The sequence below is a fragment of the Natrix helvetica genome (genome assembly GCF_964273705.1).
Source record: "Natrix helvetica genome assembly, chromosome: Z".
Taxonomy (NCBI): Eukaryota; Metazoa; Chordata; class Lepidosauria; order Squamata; family Natricidae; genus Natrix; species Natrix helvetica.
The window spans coordinates 108,410,945-108,436,034 of NC_138554.1; the positions used below are offsets into that span (position 1 = coordinate 108,410,945).

The 25,090-nt window shown below is 35.0% G+C and overlaps 1 protein-coding gene across 1 annotated transcript in view; it reads left to right on the plus strand.

Moving 5' to 3' along the window:
* COL28A1 (collagen type XXVIII alpha 1 chain) overlaps positions 1-25,090 on the plus strand; it is a 101,607-nt gene that overhangs the window by 12,610 nt on the left and 63,907 nt on the right. Inside the window, exons 5-11 of the mRNA XM_081969848.1 lie at positions 1,570-1,623; positions 3,362-3,415; positions 4,049-4,090; positions 5,163-5,189; positions 5,548-5,592; positions 10,254-10,298; positions 15,424-15,477. Coding sequence (XP_081825974.1) covers positions 1,570-1,623; positions 3,362-3,415; positions 4,049-4,090; positions 5,163-5,189; positions 5,548-5,592; positions 10,254-10,298; positions 15,424-15,477 — 321 coding nt within the window. The remainder of the gene's footprint in view (positions 1-1,569; positions 1,624-3,361; positions 3,416-4,048; positions 4,091-5,162; positions 5,190-5,547; positions 5,593-10,253; positions 10,299-15,423; positions 15,478-25,090) is intronic.

Here is a 25,090-nt window from a genome sequence, read left to right on the forward strand (position 1 = left end):
CATGCAATGCATCTTTGAAGAAATTCAGCAGTTCTAAAATTTTCAAGTAATTTTCTCTTTGAGATGGCAATCTGAGCTTTGAACCAAAAGAATCAATGCACAAGTGGAAGAAATGAACAGTTCTCAGAAGCTTGAATTCCACAGATACAAACCCTACAAAGTAAAAATACTTCTGTGTTATGAATAATTTAGTAGTTCAGGAATGTACAGCTGTTTCTTTGTTTATGATTCTGTCTGCTTGTACAATAGGTTGAAAGGCAAACTAAATATAATATGTTGGCTGTAGAATTAAGTCACTTTTTCTTTGGAGAGGTGAAGATAGGATTTCAGCTGCAAGATAGTTGATATACTTGCCTTGTATTTGAAGAGACATCATGAGCATTGGCAAGAAGGTTAAGTCATATATGACATCATTGCACATATGACACTGTTGTGACTTCTATTGATACCTACAAAAAGATCATTTTATGTACTCTGTTCAACTATTTGGTCTAGGAATGGTTTGGTCTAGCATATTATCTAAATCCAGCCATTATGATTGGTAAACTATGTTTGATGTCTTTCTTCCTCAAATAAATAGTCCTAGATGTAGTCTATATATCAAACCATAGCTAAACTATGATGTAGACCTAGGGTTTAATCCAGGAGTATAGCATTAAATTGTTACATGATAGATGAGTTAGAATGATTAATCATAATTTGTAGCAGGAGTTTATTAACTTAAATCCTAGCACTGCATGTTATCTGAAGCTAGAGAGAGGTTTAGCCTCTCCTTCCAACCTCCAAATGTAGAGACAAGAGCACCTGGGGTTATTCCAAACACAACATCTCGGTTGAATCCGCTCTTCTGGTTCTTCCACACGGTTTCCCATAGTTTGTTTTTAATATGAATTGGATTACTGTAATGCATGAGGTTGCTCTTGAAGAGTATCCAAAAAGTTTAACTGGTGCAGAATGCAGCTCCATGAATGGTTTTGTGTGCCTATAGGATGGCACAGGTTATATCTCTATTCTGGGACCTGCACTGGCTGCTGATCTGCTTCCAGGTACAATTCAAGGTTCTGGCTTTAAAAATCTACATGGCCAGACTTTTTAAGGATTGCCTCTTGCCAATCATATCTCGTCCCATCGTGTCCTGTAGGAGGAATATATTGTGAGTCTTGTCTCCTAAAGAATTTCATCTGATAGGACCCAGATGGTGTGCCTTTTCTGTTGTGGCTCCCAAACTTTGGAACATCATTCCCCCAAAGCAAGGTTAGCCCCAACCTAGTTAGCATTTTGAAAGGCCCTGAAAAGTGATTCAATCTTGGGCATCCATGTGGTTGTATTGTATCTAGATGTTCTTTGCCCACAAACTTGCCATTATTATACTTTTAATTGTCATAGTGATGAATAAATAAATAAATACAATTTCTACAGCCTATTTTGAATAAAGGTAAATAAGTAATACCTGTAAACTTATTTGTGCAGGATTGTTTCCTAAGTGAATTCAGATTTGGTAATTTCAAATTGCCTTCTTCATTTCCAATACCAATTTATTTATGTTTCTATGTTTCCTAAAACTTTTAGTGTGGAAAGAGCTGTGAATGTCAAAAAGGCGACCCAGGGCCCCGAGGACCACCTGTAAGTGTGTAGCATAATAAGAAATGTGATATTTTCTCTACTTATAGCTCGTGAGAGTAAATGATAATCTCAAAAACTTTAAGGATAATGTATTGATATTTGAAAATAGATAAGAAAGGAAAGAATCAACAAAGAACAAAACATAAAATCCCTCCAGAAAATAAATTTAAATTTCAATTGTGTAAAACTTTTAAGAGAGCTAGTTTGATGAAGAGGTGAAGATATCTGGCTATAAACTGGGATATTGTGAGTTCTGGTTTCTCCTTAGGCACAAAGGCAATTTGGTGACTTTGGCCAGTCACTTTCTCTCAGCCCTTGGAAGAAGGCAATGACATGCCATTTCTGAAAAAAAACTGCCAAGAAAACCGCAGGGAGTTGTCCAGGCAGTCTCTGAAAATCAGATATGATTAAATGAAAGGGGAAAAAAGCTTCCTAACAGAAGCTTTACTATTACACATGGGCATTGCTAAGCTCATGATTAACATATAAACACTGCACAGAAGAGCCAATTTTGCGTAATTTATGTATACATTCAAGCATGAATGTTCAGTCTGGACACTTACTAGAACATGAGTATTCTGGGACTATTTTGTGAAAAATCAAGATATTGGCTATAGCCTTGGCAGCAGTATCTTATGGGACATAGGGGAAAAAAAGAAAACTGAGCTGGTGCAAAAACTATGCAAAGGAAGAAGGAAGAAAAGCGTGAGATATGCTACTACCATATATGCTCTGTAGTGCCTATCCAAATTTTGTTTCTGAATTTTGATTGAAACTATAGTCTGCCTTGAACAATTTAGCAGAAATTCTGCAACAGCTAAAATCAATGGTAAATACAAAGCTGAAACTCACTTTCATGCTATAAGTACAATTGATAAGTCACATGTTGCACTTTAGCCAAATTATATTTGATAGGTATAATAATTATACTACTAATGATTGCTTATTACTGGTAGTAATAGTAATAATAACAAATCTAGTAGTAAACTAGTTGTCAGTTGCTTTCAGATTGTCATTTATATTGGTTTCAACCTTTAAAGTAGGAATATACAACTTCTGTTGGGTTGAGGGTCAAACCATGCGTTGCACACTTTGTCAAGAGCCACAGTCCAAAAGGGAGAACATGATTTGAGAGTTCCATTGATATCTTTTTTATCTCCAAGGAATGAAGCACAATTTTTCCTCATAACTCCCCAAATGCAAAGAGCCAAAATTCTTTAGCTCTATCATTCTGTACCACAAATCATCACTCAAAACGATTCCAAAGGCACAGTTCAAGATCATGACACTTATTCTGAAGACAATGACACACCAACAGCTAAACATAATTCCTGAGTGAGTTTGTGAGAAACAAAGACAAAGGATTTTCCCAATAAATTTAATAAATGGATCCCCACAAGCAGCTGCATCTTCTAAAGAGTGTCAACTGCAAACCTTAAGATTATAGAGGAAGTTATTTCATAACATTATAACTGTGTTTGGATTTTAAACTTTGGTATCCCGTTTAGCTATTATCTATCTTGAGATTTTGTTGGACAAGTGGTGGTGGTTGTTTTCCAACCACATGGAAAAAGCCAATGTATTATATGATGTTTCTATTCTATATAATTTTTAGTTGATTTCTTTAATCACTGGTCACTTTGTCAGTCAGAAATACTGTATGTAATTATTATGTATGTAATGGATGTAATGGATATATATATGTATGTATATGTATATAGTTTTTTTGTTTCTTAAGGGTGGCCATGGAGGAAGAGGGGATAAAGGTGAACAAGGACCCAAGGGACAAAAGGTAAATCCAAATGGGAATTTCTTAAAAACACACATTCTTTGTTGAGAAGTTACATATCAGTCCTACATCCTATGTAATTTTTGGATGTTTACCAGTATTTCATATCTGTGTTATGGTGCTTTCACTTTCATATTTTCCATGGAATACATAAACTATTACAATTTTTCTAAAATATTTCTTGTCCCATGATTAGGAGTCAACTCAGTTCTTATTGAGTTTTGGTTTACATTACAATTAGGGTCCCACGTTTGTGAGTTCAAAAAATCTGGTCCCTTAATAATTCTGGCTTGATATCTGCTAGAATAAAATTCATCTTCAAAGTTAGACATTCTAAGAAGAAAAACAAAATCAGTATGGCCACCCAAATGACTCTTCAGGGAATGCTCCAAGCATTTTTTAAAACGAAGGATTCCATATTAGTGAGAAAAAATAAACATGATTGTGGGAAAGATGTACTTGTTATCATCCCATTGTGGAACAATCAGTACACGTCTTTGGATCTTTGTCAATAGATTTAAATAAAATCATTATCAAAGTTGGATTCTATACTTGGTTAAATGTAGCATATGTGAAGCAATAGTTTTTTCCATATACAAAGACAATTTTTAATTAATTTCTACCTTCCTTTTCCAGGGCGAGGCTGAGAAAGGAGAACCTGGTGAAAAAGGTTCAGAGGTATATGGATAATTAGAATGATCATTTAGCTAAAAGCCCATCTATATAATGAACTGTCAGTTCTTGAAAAAGATGCTTTCTGATTAGTATCTTTTCTGCCAGCTTGTTATTTGATGCCATTGGTTCATTGCTCCAGTTTCACAATGGGGTTTTTGAAAGAAGGGATATTCTATTTCTTTTACTTGACTAGAGGAATCCTAGGTGGACAGAAAGGGAACAAATTATGCAAACTCTTCTCCAGTGCAATTGCAACCTGTCTGTCTTGTATATGTGATATCGTATGCATATGGGAAAGAGGTAGAATTGCTTTTTTGAGAAAGATGGGCAGACTCAAATAGATAAATAAATAAAATATAAATAAACAGAGCTTGTATTGCAATGCTATTGTAGACACCCTAGTAATTGCTTCATTTAATAGCTTTGATGTTAAAATAGGTAGAATGGGATCTAGTCTTCTTTCAGTTTTCATTTAATAGCTTTGATGTTAAAATAGGTAGAATGGGATCTAGTCTTCTTTCAGTTTTGTTCTCCTAGAGATAAGATAAGAAAAACTCATCAACATATTGTATGAGAACAGTGGAATAAGAGCGGAGAGACCCAGCTGCAAATTCACATTAGATGACTTATGACCAATTGTTATCTATCAACTTCCTGTTAGTATTTTAGGGTAAATGACATAGGAAGACAAATATGCACACTAGCCTTCCCAAATCTGGACACACTCCAAAAATATTCACTTTGATATTTTCAGAATCCACAGGCAGGAAATCTATACATCTAGAGGACATGTCTGAAAGTTGATATAACTCATCTATCAGGTATAAGGAACATAATGAAGCACTCACTTATGAAGACAGGCAATGAAGAGTGTCTGTTCTTTTATTTTCTTGCATATGAACGCAAGTTGAAATGATCAGGAATATTTGCATATAAAAGCTGTATGTGTAAAAGTGTATAAATCTTATTTTCTTCGCTATTTTTTCTCCAAAATGTCCAACTACTTATTATTTTATTGATATTTCTAATAAAATATTTTAATAAATAAAATATTTTTAATATTATTTTGTAACAGGGAAACCCTGGATATAAGGGAGAAAAGGTAAACTGGCTAATAAAAATCTTATTCTCATAATTTGTACATATTGTAATTACATATTCAAAAATGCAGTACTTAAATATGAGTTTGTATATTTTCAAAGATAATGAAAATGGACAGCATAATTATTTGACTTTGTGGATCAAGATTTCGATTCAGAATTTGAACGTGTGTGTGCATGTGTATATGTGTATTCTCTTGAGTTTTCTTGAGTAATGATTAAATTGAATGATTTATATCTGTCTTACATACATTAAAATTTATTTACAAAATATCATGATTAGTTTCATGACAATTTGTCATTATTGTATTTCAGAACCATAAATGTATAAAATAATGAAATAGACAATATTTTTTTCAGGGTGACAGAGGAGAATGTGGAACACCAGGGTTAAAAGGAGACAGAGTAAGTTAAAAATATTATTTGATTATTTTTTCTGTTTAAAATTGTTACTACTTGAAGAAAAATGGGGATTTTTTTGTAATGAAAAAGGCAATATCAATAGTTCTTAAAGAATCCTGTGTGATGTGACGTTTCATATTCATATTGGTTTGTAGAATGCATAATTGATAATATACATTTTCATTAAAAAATCAAACCAAAAGCCAAAAAATAGCATAATAAACCAGTAAGGTTGACTAAAATAACTTCAAGTTCACTCTTACAGCATTCAAGATGAATTCAAGCATTCAAGTATTTCCAGAAACAGTGGCACATCTTCTTCAAGACTGAATTATTAAATACAGAATTCAGTATTATTAAATATAGAATCACTGAAAAAGGGATAGATGCTGGCCACACTTCATCCAACATACACAGGTTGTGCATATTTTCTCATCAAATCAATTTTTATTATGATCATAGATCAGCATAAGGAAAATGGGCTATTTTAATTAAAGAGCATAAAAGATACAAAATCTGACCTGCTTTGACTGTACAACATTTATATATTGATTAAAAATGTGCAAAGCCCAACCTATTAAACCAAGGGAAACACATCTTTTAATTATAAAAAAAACAGTTTTAAAATAAAAAGTTGTGATGACCATAGCTTTGGCTGGATAGATGGATGGACGGACAGATGGACGGATGGATGGATAGATGGATAGATGGTAGATAGATAAATCGATAGATGGGATGGATGGATGGATGGGTAGGTAGGTAGGTGGGTCGGTGGGGGGTGGGGGGATGGATGGGTGGGTGTGGGGATGGATGGATGGAAGGATGGAACTCAGGGGCAGTTTATGTTTCCTCCTGTTCTCTGGCAATTACAGCACTGTGCTTACGTGTCCTCAAAAAGAAAAGGGTAAAGCACCTACTTGTTTAATTTTTATTTATTTATTGTGCTTTTATGCTTCTCCAGTCTTAATGTCATTTTTTCAAATTTATCTTCTGTTTCCCCCAGATGATATGCACTGATGTGTCATAGCAGAGCACAATCTGACCTTGAAATAGCTAAGCAGGTTTTGATGAGAGACCTCCAAGGAATTTCAGAGCTATAAATTAGAACAGGAAGTTTAAACAATTAGAAAACAAAACAACAAAATATTGGCTGTTTTCACCTAATTGATAGAAGAACAGTTTAATGTGAATGACACTTTATTTTTAAAGCTTTGGTGTATGGAAGTTGATCATATTATAAATATACAAAATACAATATCAATAGAAAAGAGCATATGTAGCTCAGGTTTGAACTGTAGATCCTTGGTGCACATTGAGTTTGGTGCTCTGAATATCCTGTATGGTATTGAAATGTCTGCAACCATCATCAGAAAGCACCAAGGATTCCACAGTACTACACTGTATTAATTAATATGTACTCCCAGAAAAATAATTGTGTGCCTAGTTTAAAAAAGTAGACAATCTACAACTCCACAGAAAATAAGAGTTCTAATGTAATTCTCATGTTGGCATGTATAACGTGACAAATGTAACTTCTCAAGCCGCTCTTATTACTTTAACATTCTTTTTAGACATTATCTTTTGCCAATAGCTGGCAACCTGATTCCTTGGTGAGAGGCTGCAATTAAACATGCAACTAATAACCATTGTTTCCTGCCTGAAGAGGGGGTTAGATTAGAAGACCTCCAAGGCTCCTTCCAACTCAGTTATTCTATTATATTGTTTTCTATTGTGGACAAAAAATGTTTAATTTGGTAAACAGGAACCCATATGATCCATAAAGTTTTTATCACATTATTGTCACATTGTCTATTGACACTGAGAGCATCTATTCTAAAGCCATAGTAGAGGATAAAGTGAAATATGTATGTGTCTCTATGTGTGTCCCCTTAAAGAGAAAATCCTAATTACAGAGCAGCTGGTGGAAAAAAGGGAAACCATATGTTTGGATTGTAGATATGTAAGGAAACAGCTTTGTCTGGGCATTCAGATTTTTGTCAAGGCAAAGAATAAAATGGCATGGAACATCTGTAAAGGATTAAAAGGCCATAATGGATTAGGCATTCAAAAAAATTTCTGAGTCATCCACAATTCTCATCACCCACAAGTTTCCCACTTGCTAGAAAAAGATGAAAAGGGTTTGCCAAAAGGTCTTTTTTTTTTCCACCAAGAGAAAGACAGAAATTATGCTGGGGGAAATAACCAGACATGTAGCAGGAACATCGAGGAAAATATTAAGGGAACAGTTCCAATCTTCAAGGACCCATTTACAGTCGGGACAGATCATCATTATAATATAATGGCTCTACTGTTATATGCCCTTTCTTTGTATTTAGATAATTCATTACTGATGTTTCCCTTTGTCCCTAATTTTGGGCTTCCCCAAAGAACACTTGGAATCCCAGCTTTCATAATAGCTAAACAGATGACTACTGCATGGTTGAATACAGAATCTGACATGGACTATTTGTACAGATTTTCAGAGAACAAGTTGTGTATAGTTAAATTAAAGGAGCTGCTTATGCCTGTCAGATAAAGAAAAAACTGTGTACTCATTTCCAGGACCCAAGCAAACTATCCTAATGAATTTTACACACTCTTCTCTCTCTTTTTCCATATTAAATATTCCCCCCTTGACTTAATTCACTTTTTATTTGAATTCCTGCAATTAAATTTTGTACAGCATGTAAAAAAATTATTGGTGTTGAAAGGATGTTACAGATGGCAACATAGAATGAAAGCCAATGTTGTTTTTTAAATCACAAATCTGAAATGTAATCAGACTGAAATATCACATAACTTCTATAGCTTGAAATATTTAATTGGTTTTATACACGTGGTTTAACTTTCAGGAAACTAATGTATTGTTAGACATTGTGTGATTTTGTGATTGTGCAAAAATCACAATGGTGGCAAAAGAAGTTGTTAATGCTTAACATACTGGTAAACTATCCACGGCAATTGGGACTGAAATTTCTGTTGCTTAGTAATGTGGTTGTAAAGTTTACTGTTATTGCTTAGTAACAGCAATTCCGGTTGCTGTCATAAACCCAGGACCATGTGGGTCATTAAGCGAGTGTCTCAAGTGGCTGACTGCAACATGAAAATAGGTGGGAGTATCAGGCCAGTAGGCCAGCCGCTGAGAGCTGCAGATGACAGTCATGGGAGAATGGATGGGACTCAGAAGCTATAGACATGAGCAGATGCTGTAGACTATGAACAACATGGGTTGCCATGGGCAGGGTGCTGTAGGTGCTGTAGGTGAATGAGAAAGTGCCATTGCAGATACTATGGATTCACACATGCTGTGGATAAGGTGATGGATGCTGGGGTTGGGGGTGTCAAGAAGTGTCATAGCAAGATAATATGGAATAGGGCAAGTGAATGAGTGCCACAGGCAGGTAAATGAAAAAGTGGTAGAAGAAACTTGTGAGCCATGGTGGCACAGTGGTTAGAATGTAGTACTGCAGGAGTTCAATTCTGAGTGCCTCAAGGTTGACTCAGCCTTCCATCCTTCTGAGGTCAGTAAAATGAGGACCCAGATATATGCTGACTCTGTAAACTGCTTAGAGAGGGCTGTAAAGCACTGTGAAATCGGTATATAAGTTTTAAGTGCTATTGCTATTGCTATCTTTAAAGTTGGCTTCCACATTGACTTTGCTTGTTGAAAAACAGCAGAGAAGGCATAAATGGCAATCATGTGACTTCAGGTCATTGCACCTTTTTGTTTATTTGTTTTGAGCTGGTTGTCAAGGGCCAAAACTGTGATCCTGTAAACATGAGAGGCTACTACAGGTGCAGATTTGTAAACCAGTCATAAGTTCCCCTTCATTAAGATCTGTCATGATTTTCAACAGATGCTAAGAATGTGTGATAATAATCTAAGGATTATATGTAATCCTTAGTTTACCCTCTTGTGACTGATGGTTAGAATTGTTATTTATGCTTTTCAAAAAAAATCTGGGAATATGAATGTCATAAAGATGTAGGAAATCTACTGAAAACAATACATGGATGTTACATTGCTGAGTACAGGGGATCCAGGGGGGTAGGTCAAAAAATTTAGGTTAGAAGCTATGATCCATATGATTGATGACCTTATTTTTTTTTACTGATGTTGCCTGTAAGATGCATGTAAAACAGAACAGGGCACCATTTGCATGATTCTACCTGCCATCATGACTTTTTGACTGCAAATGCCACTCATTTAGTAGGCTAGGTAGCACCTGGAGGTTATGCCAAAAGGAGAACCATTTTCAGTATCTAGAGATGTTCACCCACAACATTAGGAGGTTCAGTTAAAAATAGAAGGATGAAACAAATGTATCTGCTTTTCTTCCTTGCAAGCCATTGTTTGAGCATGGTATTCATGCCAATTAACTAATTCATGCTTTTGAGTATAGTATGCTTCTTATTGCTAAATATCAGAATAGTAAGTGATGAAATATATCAGAAACACTGTAGAAATATTCAGTATTCATATAACATGACTTCATAGGTGATAGCTGAAAACTGATAATATAAAAAAGAACAACACTGAGAAAGATTGTAAAATTATCCTCTAATGAAGATATAATGCTCTGTTGCATACAGAATGATTTTAAAAGCATTGTTTAAACCAGCTCACTATTAACACATCCATTTTTATTATTTTATTTGAACAGGGTCTAGATGGCCCTTCTGGCCCCAAAGGACCCAGAGGCCCTCAGGTAAGTTTCTCAAATTCTACAAACCATTTCATTATCGTTTGTATTAAAAATAATATTTTGTCCTAATTCTCCGGGCTAAACTACATATCATACTGAATATGCACCTGTTTTCTTTTACCTAAGCAGTGATTATTTTGGCCTGAGCAAAATATGTTAGAAGGAATATTTATCCTTTCTTTTATTAACTATGGTTCACAGGGGTTCACAACCCCTACTGATTCACAACCAGCACTGATTCATGGCCTGTTAGGAATCAGGCTGCACAAGCAGTGGGTGAGCAAGCAAATCTTCTTCTGCATATGTGTGGAATCTAGGCTGATGCAGAACCATCTCCCCCCTACCCTCCTGATCCATGGAAAAAATTGACTTTCACAAAACCAGTCCTTGGTCTCAGAAAGATTGGGAACCGCTATCATATAAGATCTGGGAATTTAAATATTTTTGTTAATAATTTCATGATAAATCATTGATAGTTTCATGAAGCTGTCACTTATATTTTTATATTGTAATTTAAATTCTTCTGTTAAAATTTTTCCTCATAAAAACTGGCTTGATTCCAACACTTGCTCAATATATAATAAAGGAGACAGATGAGCTCCTGCTAATTATTGTCCATTTGCTCTCTGTAATTAGCAAACATAATGCTAGCTTTGGCACAAATTGCAGTACTGGAGGTATTCTAAGAACATTATAGGTCCAGTACAATGTCATTTAGGGATAGATATTTTGCAATAAAATCACTCCTAATATTTGTTTGTTGGTTTATTTATTCAATTTGTATGGCAACTTATCTCAAACAAGTGACTTTGGGTGGCAAACAATCATAAAAGTAATTAAAAATCTAGTAACAATCACAATACTAAAACTTAAATAGTCACAGCAACCAAGAACAATATTACAATTCATAGACTTAAATAGTCACAGCAACCAAGAACAATATTACAATTCATAGACATAGCCAGGAAATGGATCCCTTTACACACATAGGATTCCAAACCTAGAATCAACCAAACTTCAAGACCTTACAAAAGGCCAACAGGATGTTCTAGAGGCAGGTGCTATGGCAGAAAAGGCATGCCTTTTAATTCTTGCCAACTAATTTCCTTGACTGACCACTGTTGAACTGTAACATGCCATTCTGCCACCCTGGATTAAAGAGGTAGAAACAACTGGGAGATGATGCTTCACCAGGTAACTTGGTCCCAAGCTATGAAGGGCTTTAAAGATGACAATCAGCAACTTGAATTGCACCCAGAATCACACTGGCAACCAATGCAGGTCACAAAGTGTTACATGTTCCAGGTGACCAATACATTTACTCCACCAGCTGAAGCTTCTAAATGTTCTTCAAGGACAACCCCATGCATTGGGGATGGGAGAACATGTGAGCATGAGTGACAAGGAGCAGACCTTCCTGATCTAGGAATGGGGACAACCCAAAGATGTGCAAAGGTTATCATGGTTACCACTCATTCTTCGAGCATTTCAGATTAAATTACGTATCACATATTACAGCATTGCATATTATATTAACTATGGCATCATTTAGCAGAGAAATATTATAAACTTGCAAGTGGTGCTCTTAAGTTACTGTAATAGAAAACACTTCAAACTGCCCAAAACCAAAAAAAAATCTGGTTTTTCAGGTCAGTTTAAATATTAAAATGCAGCAAACATTCTGGAGAGTGAATGCAAAGCAATACTTTTTTATAATCCTTTTTTAAATTAAACATTAAAATACTCCCAAAAAAGAGAAAAACACAAAAAACCCCAAAATGAGACAAAACTACACAAAAAGTGCATAAAAACAAAACAAAACAAAGCAGATTATATATATGTGTGTGTGTGTGTGTGTGTGTGTGTGTGTATGTATGTATGTATGTATGTATGTATGTATGTATGTATGTATGTATGTATGTATATATATATATATATATATATATATATATATATATATATATATATATATATATATATATATATATATATATATATATATATATATATTGTTTTCGTAGATTTTCACGGGTGTAGGTATGCTGGTTTTGTTGTATTCGGGTCTTTTCCCGTGTAAGGTTGAGATTGTCTTTGCAACGTTTCGGCAGGATCACACCTGCCATCTTCAAGCTGTGGGCTTAAAATGTGATCGGAGCTGCCGTTTTTCTGTAAGTCTTGGTGGGAGGGGATGGGGTGCTGGCTTTGTTTCAGTAAGTGGAATACTGATATATATATATTTGTGTTGTATTTGTACTGATAAATAAATAAAGGGAGACTAGTATAGATCTATTTTGAGCTAATTAGCTCTCATCAGCTAGCCATACCCTTACTGGGATTTGAATTTATTTATTTATTTATCAGTACAAATACAACACAAATATATATAAAAAAAGGCAACATTAAAAATAAAAATATGGTTTTCTGCCTGCATGGTCTTCTGTGATGAAGCCGAAGGACAGAAAGAGGGAGTGTGACCTCCCTCCCATATTCAGGCATACCAGGGGTTGTAACACAAATATATATATATGGATATGTATGTGTATGTGTATGTGTATGTGTATGTATATATATATAATCAATCCCCACCCCGCCACCCCATTGAATACTGCTAAGTATATTTCAGAGATAACAACTCCTCCTCCCTTGTAAAGCAGGCACACAATTTATAAATGTGTACAATACTGTTTAGCCGAACTCACTTAGCCTATATGGAAACATTCAGGTAAAAATGTGAAGCAACCCTAATACTTTTACAAAAAACATTTAGAAATTATTTGAAACGTTAATAACTTGCCTTTATGCTCTGGAGCTGTATATAATCTTAAAATTGTTTTAAAAATGAAACTTTTAAATATTCATGTTTGGCTTGAGTTTCATGGAGGTATCTGGCTAATGTTCCCAGATACTTGAATGCTGGGTGCATTCCAGTGTCATAGCATAAGACTTTTTTTGTTCTAGAAACTCAAATAACTGAGAGCACTGTAATGCTGCCTTCTTAAATATGAACAGATTTTTGTCCCCGTTTTTATTTTTAATAGCTATCAATCTCTGACTTGTCATTTATTCACATTCAGTATTTTGTTCTACTATCCTTAGCTTGAAGTAATACTGTGAGAACATTTTTGTCTTCTCAGTGGAATTGCTAGCTTTTCTCCCTGCCAATTCTTTAGCCTTTAGTACAAAAAATATCTAGCATTTCTCCATATTTATTCTTCTCTATTTAAGATAGATTCCCATGGGTAGAGAATTGTATTGCTACTGAACATCTAATTGATTTGGATTTTATTTTTCGGATGTTTTGGACTTCAAAACTCTCCGGGTCAACCAACTATACCAGTTGGAACAACATTGGAGAAACCTATGACTCTAAGGCATTTTTTTCTAGATTGTCATCCTAGCATTCTTGACCATGACCTCTAATCTCATGCCTTTGTTGATTTGAAATAACAAACAGGATGGTCTTTTTTGTGGGATTCGAATATAAAAGCCTGATATTTTCAAATAAAAGTCCCAATCGTATTTTATATTATTACCTGGAAATTGTGCAATTGTAATTTTGAAATTTTGTTGCTGAATATTGGTGACACGACCAAGTAATGGTGTAAACAATGGATCCTGTTTCTTGGTCTTGTTCACTGTTTGAAACCACCACTCTAATAATTCCAGAGAAACAGTGAAATGACTCATTGGTTGTGTTATAGGGTGGGTGTTGTATGTTACCAATTTCTAGGTTTGAGTAATAACTTTTGAACTACTGCTGCTCATATTGTTTTAAAGGAACTGACGCTGTTAGGGCAACACATTTATAACAGTTTGTTCATAAAGAATAATTATATGTAGGCCTCCATATGTTGCTTCTCACTGCAATGCAGCAGGTTAGTAATTGCTTTAATCTAATAATCTAAATAATCTAATTATTTTTTCCATCATTATTGTTGGGGGAAAAGTCCCTTATGACCATTTCCTAGATTTTTTTCAGAGGCCTGTTTATTAGTTTTGCTTCCCAACTCTGGCATTTATTTTATAGTAATTTGGTTTTTGTCTGTAATTCTCAAATTGGCAGTCTTAAGAGATGGATTTCAGACATCCTGCTGGACAATTCTGGGAGTTAATATTCACACACCATAAAATTGCCATGTTTGAAAAACACTGCCTTATATATTTATTGTTGTGTCAGTTAAACAAGAAATTAAATGTATTTTTGTAGCCAGATCTTTAAATTGTAATGATTTTAGTATTTTTTAATTTTTAAATGACTTTACATTTTTATATTTTGTTTCTTGATATTACACAACTTTTGGGCACAACTTTTAATATTTGTGCACTACATATAAAAGTTTGAGCATTCTCAATGAAAAAACAGTTTATAAGGCAACTACTCAATATACAGTTAAAAAAAAGAGAAAGATAGCCTCACATTGGAAAAAATAAATATCTTTTTAAAGCATTTTCTACACATGTCTGAACAGTCACTTCTTTTTCTTCACTCTTTCATAAACTGGATATTTAAGTTTAATGAAAGTCCAGCAGAATGTGATTGTAAGGTGTAATTTAATGAGTAACCAAATATGAAATGAAAAACAAATGCCGAGAATGCATCATTATTTCATAGAAATACTTCCCGTGCAATAGTTGGCTTTTAGTACTATCTTTATCACAACTGTTTTCTTTACACATTATAACTTTATATGATTTTAACCACCTCAAAAATAATAGAATTTAAGCAGTTATTTTGAAAGGCTTAAGATGGGGTTATACAGTATGTCATGCTTATACTATATATGTTTGTGATTAATCCTCATATGCTTTCCGGAATCATATGTAAAGGGACAGTTAATATAAATCAAATAAATAAATAAAATTCAGACAGCAGAAATAGAACAATAGGATAAAGTCTTTTGTAATAACATGATTTCAATCATTCTGCACTTTTTTGTACTTCAAAACTTGAAGTTTGTTTGCTTGCAGGATGCCTTTGCTGCTATTACTGAAACAATGTACTTAATTCCATCTAGGATATCTTAAGAAAAATACAGCTTCTGATGAGTAGAGCATGATTCACAAATGTAATAATAAATATATCTCCATTGATAGAAAATTTAATCCCCTCACTTTTTTTTCACTAAAGGGTATTGGTGGCCCACCAGGCGATTCTGGCTCAAAAGGTATTCAAGGAAACAAGGTAAGAAAGATATGATACATTGTTTTACAAATACATGTTAGTCAACCAGTCATGTCCTAGTCAGGTTCATAATTTTCTTTTCTTTTTCAAAATGTTCTGTGACCAATGGATTGGTCTGATTTTATACACTTCTTTTTCCTTTCTCCCTCCCTGATAAGCATTAAGTTGCTCCGTATACCACATATAAAATGTAAAGAAAGAGAAAAATTTTGAATCTTATATTTTGTACACTTTTGCAGAAACCAATAGCTAAATGTTCATAATTCATAAAAGATCATAATTGCCCAAACAAATGCACATAAATAATATCCAGGGTTTCCAGATACACCAAGATCCCAGGTAGGGGAACAAAGCCAAATCATAAGAGATTTCCAGACTACATATCTGGAATAAAGATGCTGTTCCAGAGGGCAAATGCTATGATAGAAAGGCATACTTCCTTGATTCCATAAGGGGACAGGGCCAAGAGCACACCCACTCTGCCTAATTATATGGGAGACGCAAAAATAATAGGGACCAATTCTTTTTTTTTCCCAAAAAGTTTTATTGGTTTTTTAAAACATTTATAAGGAAAAGGGTAAGTGGAATGGTTACAAATTTTGGCAGTTGCAAGTGTGGCAGATGCCCCCTCCCTCCAAACTCATAGGATACATCTAAATATAAAACATTAATACATAATCATAAAAAATCAGCATATTAATTCTAGAAAAAATAGTTTTCAATCAGTTTATATAGTTATGATATATAGTCTAGATATAATTTCATTATTACTTTCGGTCTGTTTATAACATTGTGGTTTTCTTATTCATTTTTGTGATCTGATCTTTCTTGGTGTTGCCCCTTCACCCCCCGCTGGCAGAGCTCCGGCCCCTCCCGTGTCCTGTGTGACCATTGTGGTGTCTTCTGTTTTTTCTAGGTTCGCTTTATTTTTTTCCATAAAGGCCTGTGCCTCTATGGGTGTATTGATTCTGATTCTTGTCTCCTCCCAGAATATCAGCATACCTTCAGGCATCAACCATCTAAACCACACCCCCTTCTGGTATAGTTTATTCGCCAATTGCGAATAGTTTTTCCTTTTCTCCCTAATTTTTTTGGGGATCTGCTTCAGGATGGTTATCTCCCTGTCATGATATGTCAATGTTTGCCCCCTTTGTGCACCCAGAATTTCATCTCTTGTGCTTTTCCTAAGGAATTTAATATGAACCTCCCTGGGTACATTGTGTGTTCTGGCATATGCTGAATTCACTCTATAGACCAGATCTATCTCCCATTCCATCTGCTGTTTATCTTTGTGTATGTATTCAGCTAAAATATTAGTCATAATGTCCCTTATATTTTCCCCATCTGCTTCTATTACATTTTGAAATCTAAGATAAAAGGACATTCTCTCAAACTCTGTTTTCATTTGTTGGATATCAAGTTCTTTGTTTCCCTTCTGTAGAGCCTCTACCCCCCCCTCGCCTCCGCCACCCCACCCTCCACAAGGTCCAGTCTCTGTGAGTTCTTATAAATTTGGACTTGATTCTCTTTAATTTCTTCCTTCATTTCTTTTAATTGTTTCTTAATTTCTTCCTGGCCCTGTATGAGTTGCTGGAGCATTTGTTGCAAATCCATCTCTGTACTCTTAGGTTGCATCAGTTCTGTAATCTTTGACTGTGTGGCAGGACTGGATGTTGCAGATGTCGGTGCAGAAGTAGCAAAGCCAGGTTTTCCAGGGGGTGGTCTTTTTGGAGACATGGTTTATAAAACAAAGAGATCAGTCAGTGTAGAGACTGGGCAGCTGGAGAAGTAGAGCAGGCAGATGAGTCCAGAAGGCAGAAGATCCGAACAGGTGGGAGTTTCTTTAGTCAATCTAGCAATAGATGAAAGTTTTTTCTCCAAAGAGTTCAGGAAATAACAATCCACAAGAGATTCCTCTGGGTGACACGGAGACAAAGACTGGAAGCCTGAATTTTAAAGGTGGAGTCAGGTTTCACAGTTCATGAAGACAACGGAAGTGTGCCATCTTGCCCTGCCAGCTTTGGGCTCAGAGGCATAGGAAAATTTTTAAAAGTTCACAAAGTTCTCAGGTCATCAATAAGTTCTGGAACTAAGTCCCATGAAAAACACTTTTACTGGGGTGAGGCATCATTAGTTGGCTCTCCCCCCTCCTCCTTCCCCTGGGGGCGAGAGCAGAATTTTTACAAGCCGCTTGTCCAAGGGGGGGGAATCCCCCTCCCTTCCAGCCGCTCCTCCAAGAATAAATCCGAAAGATTAACTTTTAAAATTACTGAAAAGTCCATCAGCTCAAAAGTAAGGGGATGAAGAGAGGAAGCATCTCACCGCACCGCCGCTGCTTCCTTCAGTTTTGCGTTCTCCGATCAGCATAGAGCGAGACGCAGGCGCGCCCTCCGAAACTGCTCTCCGGTGCCTGGAGCAAAGTGGAGAAGCCCCCACCAGCCGCCGCCGGTGCCAGAGCCTTCCGCGAGCCGCTCCTTCAGCAGGACGCCTCTCCGGGGCGTCCTGTGTCCCCCCGAGGACGGGGGAAGCCCACCGAAGAGCGGGAGCGGGCACTTCCGGTTCCGGCGGCTACGGCTACGGGCAAGAATAGGGACCAATTCTTGTACTCTTGCAATACGTTTCCCAATATCTCAGATGTAAACGAGATGTAAAAGAGTTAGGCATGTTGCCTGTAGAGGGGAAAACACTCCTAGAGAAATATTTTCATAGTTCAAATGTTATGGATAGTTGTTAAATCAAATTAATTTGGGGAAAGAAAATTATGGCTGTAGCTCTTTTTCTTTTTGCCAATCTATTCTTTCTAGTACACATTTATATAAATATTATCTGTGATACTTTACAAATCTATTCCAGGACTGAATAACAAGATGTTTATAAATGTGATGCTACTACTCCTGTTTTGCATTTGATTGTTAAAACACTGTGCTCATAATGAATGCAGCTTCTATTGCAGCATACGTGGGTGTTCCTGACGTGAAATATCTTGGCTTTATTTCTGAGACAACCAGAACATTTGAGGACACACATTTTTTTTTAATGTAGAATACATTTATGACCATAAAGATTTTAGAATCTTGGTTTCTCTTTTGTGTTTTCCTTGCATTGACTATTTTCATCCTTGGTTGGTCATCTTTTTTATAGATAACCTCTATTATTTTAGCAAATAAATAAAGAAATAAATGTTATCCTCAAATGTTTATGAGGATAAATGCCAGGCATTAATGAATTTAGAGCTTTTAAATATAATGGGTTGGATTCAGCTGGGGGCACTTGCAACTGTGCTAGGCCTTGTGTAGCACAAGGCCTTTTTCTCCCCCCCCAAAAAAAATTCCTATATAGATGCCCACCCACATTGGGACAGTTGTCATGAAGAGATCCACATTTTAGCTTTTTTCCTAAGAATACATTGGGGAAACTGCCTTAAGAAATTGAGATCAAAGACCATTTAACTTTTTTTTTTGCTCAGCATTACAAGACAAGATAGAAAGACCTTGTACATGGATTAGAGAATAAACGAAAGTATATGATATCATCAAGAGAGTAAAATAATTGAAATGGAAATGGGATGGTTACATAGCAAGAAGAACTGATGGCATGTGGACCAAAGCAGTCATAGACTGGATTCCATTTGATAAAAAAACATCCACCATAGAGACCTTAAACAAGATGGACCAATGACATCAACAAGTATTGTGGGCCCAATTGGCAAAAAAAAAGCTCAGGACCATATTGGTTGGAAAGATAAGAAAGAGGCCTTTTCCTGCAGTGGATAGACAATGGTTAAAATAATGATGATTTTTGCTTAACATTTTATTTTTGAAGGTAGAAAATGGATCATTAGAGAAGTAAACGCATACATAAATACATATTAAGCTATGATTTGTTTTAACCTTAGTTTGAAAAATATACCATAAGATATTCAGAAAACATAATATGTCATAATTCGTTTCATTGACTCGCATAAATTCATGAAACAACAGTGGAAATTGCCAAGCGATGAAGAAAAAGGATGATAGGCTAAAAGATTTCACAAAATTATAATTATGTATTTGTATTATATCTGTGAAAGCACTGGAAATAGAAATATACAAAAAGAGGAAAAAAGAAGGAAAGTTTTCCAAAGACCTCCAAACATATAAAGAGGTTTCTACCTTAAATGATATGTTAAAAGATGCTAACAGGCAGGTACTAACTGAAGACCAAAGAAAGATGGAAAGAATACATTGAAATATTTACACTAAGACAGCAGCATCCAAAATAATTCTGGCATGACAAAAGGAAGTTTAGATCAGCATTCTAATAGTTAACTATATTGGAAACTACAGGAACTGGTGGAATAACTACAGAAATACGGCAAGTAACAGAAGAATCAGTACAGTTATAACTATACCATTGTTGCAAATTTGGAGAATGACACTGGCCCATAAATGGAAAGAGATCATCTTATGTATCAATAACAAAGAAAGAAGACTTGATAGGACAAGTTTTGCTTGACTCGCTTAAAACTTACAGCCTGGGCATAGCACACACTCTTCCAGCTCCTCTGCCTCTTCCCTCTTTCTGGATTCACTCAGATGTTTTTAAAATTCACAGCCTGTGCACAGCACACACTTTTCCAGCCTCTCTGCATCTTCCCTCTTCCTGGATTCACTCTGACATTTGTGTGCATGTGCACAGGCTGTGAGTTTTAAAAATATCTTGTGTGTGCACAGGCTGTGAGTTTTAAAAATGTCTGGGTGAATCTAGGAAGAGGAAAGAGGCACTTCCCTCTTCCTGGATTCACTCAGACATTGTTAAAACTCCAAGCCTGTGCACAGCACACACTCTTCCAGCAGCCCCTCTGCCTCTTCCCAACATCCTCCCTCTCTACCCCAGCCACTCACCAGTTCTTTCTTCTTCTGAGAACTTTTCGGCAGCATGGTACAGATGGGCGGGGTGAGTGAAAGAGTGAATGAAGGGAGGGAATGTTCCTGTACAGGGCCTCCTGATCAACGGTAAGGGAAGGCATGCTAAATTTCACCATCTGGTACAGCCGTACTGGTCCGTACCAGTTAAAACCCATCCCTGTTGCAAAGATAAGAGCTATTTGAACAAAGCCTTTTCCTGTGTTTTCTATGGATGAGAAAATTGGATTATGAAGAAACAGGATAGAAAGACTATTCATGCGTTTACCTTCTAATATTCGAAAAGACTCCAAAGAATCTAATGAATAGCCAAGAAAACTAATAAATAGAATATCTGAATCCACTTACCTCCTGTAGCACAATATTATTAAGGTGTGGAGAAATTGCCATTTTTGAAAAGAATAATTTTATCCTGAAACATTTGATTTAGAAAAGTGGTAATGTTAAACTTAAGGTACATTGCTTGAACAGTAGGGAAACTTTATAAAATTCTCAACAGCTGTGATGGCGGAGTGGCTAGAATGCAGCCTTGTAGGCAAACTCTGCCCACTTCCAGGAGTTCGATACTGATCAGCTAAAGATCGAGTCAGCCTTCCATTTTTACAAGGTTGGTAAATTGAGGACCCAGATTATTAGAAAAAATATGCTGAGTCTGTAAACCACTTAGCTATAAAGCACTGTGAAATGGTATGTAAGACTAAGTGCTATTGCTATTAGTTACCCTGTTCAATAGGTAGCAAATGAACCTTCTATCATGGCAAATAAATTTGGTTCTAATGGAAAATCAAATGATGCCTAATTGATCCTCATTCTTAGCAAAGATTTTGCAAGGCTTTATATTTAAAGAACTTCATTGATTACTTTCTATATTTGCAAATATATGAAGCAACAAAAGACATCTGTCTTAACTAGTTGCATTTTGGTATTCTTTAAATTTCTGATAAATTAATTCCTTGCTCAGGAAGAAATTATAAAGTAAAGTGAATCATTGTTTACAGTTAATAAATACCCATTCAACTAGAAAAGGTCAGCTCCGTTTTCATGTGAGTATTATGGCTGACAGATATTTAGCTGTCCCTCCAAATTTTTGTTATCTTTATAGAAAGAACGTTCAACTATTCTTTTTAACTTTCCAGACACTTATGAATGAATTCTAAGTCTGGTAGTTATTTATATGATGAGTACTCTTTCCAAGTATATAAATAATAAGTCTGTCTCAAGATAATGCCAGTGAGTGGAACAAGTCAGTTGCTATGGAAGGGCTTTCTCCAAGAGGATAATTAATTATTGGAGATTTGCAGAAGAAGATCTAGATGGTTTTTCAACTTAAGTACAAATATGGCACACATTGCCTGTGCTCAGATCTTCTGTTTATACATCCTAGTACTAGATAGAAATAGTCATTTTATTATATATGTAGATTGTTAAAAGCTAATCAGTCACAAGATAAATTGATAGCTTCTGGTATTCTCCCTGAGTTACAGTCAGGAAAATTGATAGTTTATGGAACAAAACACGCCCAATTCAGATGTGTTTTTCTGTACTAACTTGCATAATGTGCATGCTTCAGCATTATTTATATAGTTGCAGTGTGTGCTTTCTTTCTCCAACTTTGATATTTGCATTGTTGTTGAACCTTTTTTATTTATGTTATTGATTACTATTGATTTTTAATAATAATTTTAATACATTTTTAAAAGACGTACAATTTCAAGACATGTACAATTTGCATTAAATGCTTTGTGTTATTTTTTTAAATATAGTTTCTTGAAAGGATAATTGCTTTGCAGGGAAAAAAATCAAATTCTGTGTTAGCCGAGAGATTTCAAGTATACATCCATTCAAATGACTTATTTTTAATATTCTATGAATTGATCTCTAAAAAGAATCTATACATAGATTGTGCCTAAATAAATGTCTGCTTATCCTTACTTTATAATTCCACTGCTTAGAAATTATGTTTCTATTATTTAGATCAGTGGTTCTCAATTTTCCCAATGCCACGACCCCTTAATATAGTTCCTCATGTTGTGGTGATCCCCAGTCATAAAATTGGTGTCTCGGTTCCTAAGACCGTCAAAAATATGTGTTTTCTGATGGTCTTAGGTGACCCCTGTGAAAGGATCGTTCAAAGGGGTCCCGACCCACAGGTTGAGAACCACTGATTTAGATCGATCAAATGCCAATTTCAAATTTTAAAAAGGCTATGTTGTTAAAATATTTTTTTCTCTCTCTCTCTTTTATCTAAGCATTGCTATGTTACCAAAATGTTGGTAACAATGGCTACTGCACCTTGCACAGCAGTAATTAGAGTAAGGAGATACTAGTCAGTGTTTGAGGGTATGGGGATCAAGACCTGCAAATAAACATTTGTATGTAGTCAATGTTTTGAACTCAAAACTACATTTTGAGTTAGAAGTATATTTCAAGTTTCAACAGGTGTTTAGACAGTACTAGAAGTATCGGAACAGAATTTTGACTATCCCCCACAACAATGTTGTGTTTGATGTTCACAACATTTCTGCAATGTTGGAACTGTCCCAGAATCCATCCAGTAAGGTAGAATAAGTTGACATGAACTTAAAACTCAAATACATGCCTACTTAAATAAATCAGCAGGATTTCATGATGAGTCATATTATGAGGTTTCTTAATTTTGATAACAATTTATGAATACTATCATTATGGTTTGTAAACTTTTGATTTCATTCGATTTGATTGTTTAAGATTGATTGGTTATGTGTTATCATTTTCAACTCCCATTAACCACATGGAGAAGACCTGAAAGAACAGGTAAGGGACACATCAACATGGTGTTTCTCTTACCTGTACTTTCAGGTCTTTGAATGGTGGACCTTATTGCCACTATAACTTAATCCATGCACCTTGTGCTCCTCTTGTTTTCTTTCTTTCCATCTTTCCAAGCCTTATAACCTTTTTCAGAGAAATGTATGATTTATAACTTAGCACTATAAATTATAAATAATTTTGTCTGGTAACCCTATCATTGCTGAAAGAAACCTTGTCCTGTCCCAGAGAAATTGACATATGCCTTTTCCAGTCACAGAGAAATTGAGTGATATAACTTAATATATATGTATTTTCATCTGTATATTAAGTGAACATATGAAACTAATTATAAAAATATATTTAGTCAACAACATTAGATGTTTTAAAACTGATTTAATTACCATTAAATCGTACTAAACAGTACTATACTTGATATTTTTTTTGCCTTTAAAATTATAGGCTTCTTAGTAGGAATCCTATCAGCATAGAAAACTTTGCCAAGATAATTAGAAGAAAGTAGACACATATTAGCATTGTTATTCTTGGCTTTTCTTCATTTCATGCTGATGAGAAAATGTTTTTTGTTGATAATTAACATCAAAGCATTAACTTTTCCCTCGTCAAGCAAGCATGGGGAACAGATTTATAATAAGTTTATATTATTTTAATAAAATACCGGTATACAGATCAAAACTGATGGAAAATATTGACATATATTCTAGCTTGAAAGGAAATATTTAAAGGATGAAATGCTATGCTATACTGACATTTAATTGATTCCACTATATGGTTTCTGCAAAAGTTCTTCTGTGTGCTTGCAGAATCTTAGGATACCTGTCATGAAAAATAATGAAGTTTGCATTTGCTCTCAGTATATACAATTGCACTGAGATCTGAGAAATGCAAATCTAATTATTAATCCTTAGATTGCAATACTAACTATATATTTTTCAATATAGTTGAAAAAGAACCAAATTGGTGTAGTGGTTCAGGCCTCAGGTTAGAAACCAGGAAATTGTGAATTCTATTTATGCTTTAGACATAAAACCAGCTGTGTGATCTTGGACCAGTCCTTCTCTCTCAGCCTTAGAAGGCAGGCAGTAGCAAACCACTTCCAGGAATTAACAATAATTTGAAGATATGTGTGCATGTGCATGTGTGCATAAACATATATTTCCACTTACTTTCAAATAAACACATAGATACCATTTCTCTCTTTTGACTCATTTACTTTAAGGAGAATTTAAAGGGGTGCTTACATTGTTCTTATTGAGAACATTGAAAGAAATATGTTGTATCCTATCTGGATTTTGCTATATTTTTGAGAACTTAATTTATTTTAGATAAGTGGGAATTTTTATGAAATTGGCATGTCCTCTTTATAAATTCACCATACCTATGTCACTTGAAAGTTGGACAACTTGTTTCCAAAAGTTATCATCCATTCATGGTTGCTGATTTGCTTGCTGGTACAATTTCTGTTGTTTTTGCTTCTACTCTTTAAAGTAAAAGCTTTAATAAAGGCTCTTTGTCCTAATTAATTGCTCCATGGAAAATAAAGATATAACTGGAAATTCATGCTTAAAAACAATCCTTCAGAAGGGAAGTATTTCCTGGAATGGGAAGATGTTAAAATATCAGACCACCTGTTAGTATTCAGTGAAGTACAGGAACAATTAATGAACAAGAACTAGAATCTGGAGCAGTGAGAAAGTTTTGGGATATTAAGAATAGAGCTTTAATTAATTGATCTCCCTAAAATAGATACTATATTATCAATACAATACTAATAAAAGGATAAGAAACTATACTGAAAGGGATATGGCAAAATAAAACTAATAGATTGTTCAGAGACAATTCTATCACCAAATTGGATTCACAAATCGCCCTAATTGGAAAAAAACCCCAACCCCTCACTT